The 5,001-nt window shown below is 40.1% G+C and overlaps 1 protein-coding gene across 1 annotated transcript; it reads right to left on the bottom strand.

Annotated features, from left to right (window-relative positions):
• Positions 1-3,971: 3,971 nt before the first annotated feature.
• On the bottom strand, positions 3,972-4,532 carry LOC149552151 (uncharacterized). Its single transcript, XM_089790181.1, has one exon. The coding sequence runs from the start codon at positions 4,530-4,532 to the stop codon at positions 3,972-3,974; it is 561 nt and encodes a 186-aa protein (XP_089646307.1).
• Between the last annotated feature and the right edge of the window lie 469 nt (positions 4,533-5,001).

The raw sequence follows: 5,001 nt of genomic DNA, 5'->3' as shown, positions 1-5,001 counted from the left end.
CTAGGTATAAGGTTACTAATCCATACCTTACTCCATGTAGTTGGGCATAGTTCCTTACTGAACATTAGGGTATAAGCAGATTTGACAGTGAAATTCCTAGTCGAAGTTAAATCCAAAGCTAATAAGTCTTTCTGTGGCAGCATTGAGATCCTCTGTTCCTTTATTAGTTCTTCCAATTCCTCTATGAGAATACCTATCTCCTGTGGATACTCCTCCTTCAATAGATTCTTCCATCTCCTCCCCTGATCAATGTAGTCTCCCACTCTAACCCCTATGTCCTCCTTAAGGAGTTCCTTTAAACCACTATATTTACTTAAAGCCAACGGTTTCCCCTTTGTCCACCTGTCTTCCCAAACCTTATATTGAATCCATTGCCCATAATCCACCTCAATCCTTCTCTTAGCAGCCCTATATTTCTAATAATGTTCTGCCAGATCTTTGAACCACTTAGGAGGTCATTATTATACAGGTTCCACTGAAAGGAGGTATTAGACAAATATTTAGCTTTCATAATATTTCCCCACCCCTTGTTTCCTTCTGCTAGCCTCCATCCAATTTTTGTAAGGAGAGCTTTATTAAGGTCTTTCATTCTTCTAATCCCAAGCCTCCCCTAGCTTTTGGTTTACACACCTCCTCCCAGTTGACCAGATTCAATTTATTTTTCTCTTTAGTTCCTGACCACAGGAAATTCCTTTGAATTCTCTCAATTTTCTTGGCCATATTAAGATTAATCTTAAATATGGATAAGAAATAAATAGGGATTCCCTGAAGGGCAGTAGCAATCAGTTGAAGTTTTCTGGCATTGCTTAATATCTTCCCTTCACACCCTGCAAGCTTCTTTTGAATTCTCTCCACTATCGAATTCCAAAATTCATTAGACACCTCCTTGGTAGTGAGGGGGAGGCCTAAATAAGTGTCTAGGAGGCAAGCAGATTGGCAATCCAAGATTTTCCTAATCCTTATTTGAAGTGAAGGATCAATGTTAAAGAAATAAATCTTGCTTTTATGGTAGTTCACCCGTTGCCCTGAGCTTTCTTCATAATTATGTAAAATCATTTTCCAGGCTTCAGCCTCCATGATTGAAGATTCTCCAAATAGGAAGGTGTCATCCACAAATTGCTGAATAACCTCAGCTTCAGCATTAGTGGCTAGTTTCACACCTTTAATGCATCCTGAATCAGCTAATTTATAGAATGACCTTCCCAAGACTTGAGCAACCATGATAAATAGGTAAGGTGAGAGGGGGTCGCCCTGTCTTGAGCCTTTTCTTGCCATTATGTTACCCCATGGGGACCCATTTAGTAGGACGGAGTACTGCACTGAGCTCACCATCAACATGATCAGGTTTATAATCCTATTGTTAAATCCAATTCTTTCTAGTACATCCTGAAGGAAGTCCCACTTGACCTTATCATAAGCTTTGGAAATGTCTAACTTGAATGTAACTCTAGGTTGCCTGCTCTTTTCCATTGAATGGATAACCTCATGGGTTGAAATAGCCACATCAAGGATCTGCCTTCCTGGCACAAACCCCTTCTAAGGACTACCAATAATTTTTTCCAAGAAAGGCTTTAATCTATTCACTAAAACCTTGGCAAAGACCTTGTAAATAGTATTACATAGACTTATAGGTCTAAAATCATTCAAATTTAGAGGATTGGAATTTTTAGGAACTAGTGCAATAAAGGTCTTATTTATGCTCTGCAGTATTTTGCCAGTTCTGAAAAAATCCCTAGTTGCCCAAATAACTTCTGATTTGATCACCTCCAAGAAATGCTGAAAGAAAGTAGGTGGGAAGCCATCGAGTTCCGGGGCCTTAAAAGCTTTCATTGAGAACGCTGCCTTTTTCACTTCCTCTTCTTTGATCTTACCAAGGATCCAATCATTTTCCTCTTCTCTTATACTCCTTGGGATTGAATTAATCAAACTTCTCCTGATCACCTGGTTCCCAGCAAAGTTATCTTCCTTAAGCACCTTACTGAAGTGATCAACCACAAGTTTCCCCATTTCCTCATGCTCTTTCAATACCCTTCCTCCTTCTTCACTTAGTTTTGAGATAGTGTTTCTTCTTTTGTGGTTAGAAGTAGACCTGTGAAAGAAGGTGGTATTTTTATCCCCTTCCTCCAGCCATTGGATTCTAGATCTTTGTTTCCAGAAAATTTTCTCCTTTTGCAGGATCTCTTTCCACCTCCTTCTAAGTTTTTCCTCTTCCTGAATATTCTCCTCCGAGTTATTCCCTTCTGCAATAGCCCCTTGGAGTTTTTTTAGCTTTTACTCTACTTCTCCTTTACCTTTAAACAGATCCCCAAATGAACTTTTAGCCCAAGCTCTGACATTTCTTCGAATATTATCTAGTTTCTGGGTAAGTCTGTACATTGCAGTACCCTCTATTCTTATGTTCCAACACTCATGAATCTTATCTTTGAATTCTGGATGTGATTCCCAAATTATTTTATATCTAAAAGGTTTCTTTCCCCCTTTATAGCCATCCTCCCAATGGAATAAAATGGGTGAGTGGTCAAACACCGTTCTGTTGAGATTTTCCATGTAGAAGTTGCCCATGCTATTCCAATTCCCTAACAATAATAATCTATCCAGCCTAACTTGAATGAGATCTTCACCTTTCCTATTATTAGTCCAAGTTTATGGGTTACCCCTCAACTTCACATCCATGAAGTCTAGCTTCCCCGTAAATTCACTTAGATCTTGCAAGCTCTCTTGACATTCTATGTTGCCTCCCCTCTTCTCCGAATGGTAAAGAGGGGTATTGAAATCACCCATACACATCCATTTCTCCTCCAACATAGTTTCAGATATCCTTATCAAATTTTCATACATTTCCTTCCTCCCTAATCTGCTATTAGGTGCATAGATATTAATCAGTTTCTAGCTGTGACTATTCGATCGGAAATGAGTAATTATAAAGTTTTTTTCCTTCCAAATCTCATAGCCCTTCAATGAGTTTAGATTCCACATGGTAGAAATTCCCCCCGAAGCTCCATTTGAATCCCTATGTATATACCTTGCTCCTGGCTAGATATAGCTAGCAATTTTATCAAAATTTAAGCTAGACATTTTTGTCTCTTGAATTAACACACAGTCTATTTTTTCTTGAGATATTAATTGCTTGAGAGCATACTACTTCTGGGGATTATTCAATCCCCTTATATTTCATGAAAGGAGTTTCATTTCTTACCTTTTGTTACTATCTCCAGTGTAAGTTGTTTACCACTGGCTACATCTGTAGCAGTTTGCTTTGTCCTGGTAACTCTGCTTAATGGTCTTCCTGCTATTCCTAAAACTCCAATATCTAGTTTTCTCCCTCCCCTTTTCTTCTTCTTTTGCACTTCTCATTCCCCATTATCCTCCTGAGGTGAAGAGGGGCTCATCTCCTTATCCATATTATCAATGCTTTCCATTACTCTAGCAGCTATCTCAGCCTGTGAGGCCTTTACTATCCTCAGAGGGGAGCAAACTAACTCCCTTATATCACCTTCCTTATGCTTATGGTCCCCCCCTGTTGTTGAGGAGCCCATGAAAGCGAGGGTTATCCCTTTCCCCTTAGAAGGGGTTTCAAGCTTGCTCCCCCCAAACTGGATTGTTGTCAAATCTTGTATAGTGTTGGTTCCTTCTATTTCTCCATCTTCCAAACACTCTTCCACTAAAGACCTCACCAAAGGTGAGCCTAGAAAATCCTCCAAATCTCTTTTGAAAGGGTATTCCTCCTGAGCCTTCTCATCTTCCTTAGTCTCCTTACCCCTAGGGCTCATATCCTGTGTGGAGGTCATAATGGGCAAGGTCATAGGAGGTTTCATTACTGTCTTCTCAGTCTGTACAGAAGGTTCCCCAATGTTCTCCATAACTATCCCTGGGGAGCACTCCTTCTGTTTATCTTTTTGCATTTTAGCTTTGCAATCCACAATAAGGTGACTGAATTGCCCACATCTTTGGCAAAACAAGCCAACATTCTCCTATTCTATGGGTTGAACTCTCTCACCCCATTTAGTTTTTAAAGTGACCACAGTAGGTAGTGTTCTATTCAGTGCTACATTTACACATAATCTAGCATAGACAAGTCTCAATTTTTGCATTGTCACTTTGTCAGTAGTAACAAAATGACCAACAGAGTTCCCCACCCATCTTAATATCCTTTCATCCCAAAATTCTAGGGGGATGCCAAGTAATCTTACCCAAACTGGGGCAAGTTTTTTTAGCTCCAAACCAGCATCAAAGCCCGGATGCCATCTAGTTAGGGCTAGACCGTGCTTCCTAAAATACCAAGTCCTAGACAGAACCGGCATGAGATCTTCTTCCGTGGTGAATCTAAAACAAAAAAGACCACTTGGCATGGCAAAAACACTTACAGTTCCTTTGAACTTCCACTTATGGTCCACCCATTTCCTTACCATCTCGATAGAAGGGCGAAAAGCAAAAAATCTGCCAACAACACAAAGTTTGAGGCTAGAAGTCACATTATCCATCATGCCATCAGAGAGTGCAATCACAGGACCTTCTTGTCCACATGTTACCATGGGATTCTATGTGATGGGGCTAGACATCTTGGAATCCACGAGTGCATTCTTCCATCTCGATAGAGAACCCACATCCAACTTTTGGGCATCTCCATGCTGACAACCAGCAGAACTTCCTCCCACCTGCTCAGGGATGTCCACACTCGACTGTCCATCCTCCAAAGATGGCTTGACATACCCCGACCCATCAAACACCATGGACCCACCACCAAACAACTGGTCAACATCTCTACTCACTGCAAGGACCAATTGCAGGTCTGGGCAAGAAAGCGGATCTGGAGGTTTAGGACCCTCCATCATTCAAAATTCAAAAAGAAAATGGGCGGCAAGGTTGTAGAGTTTTTCTATTTTGTTTTGTTTTGTTATGTAGAGCATTTTTCCATACTAAATATAAGTTGTTATTTTGTTATATATTTTTAATAAATTTAATTTAGCTGAATGTATAGTTAGAAAATTATTGTAGAAAGTA

This window comes from Cupressus sempervirens, chromosome 6 (genome assembly GCF_028749045.1).
Source record: "Cupressus sempervirens isolate cs-2001-9-10 chromosome 6, ASM2874904v1, whole genome shotgun sequence".
In the NCBI taxonomy this organism is placed as follows: Eukaryota; Viridiplantae; Streptophyta; class Pinopsida; order Cupressales; family Cupressaceae; genus Cupressus; species Cupressus sempervirens.
This window is presented reverse-complemented; position numbering and strand designations above follow the sequence as displayed.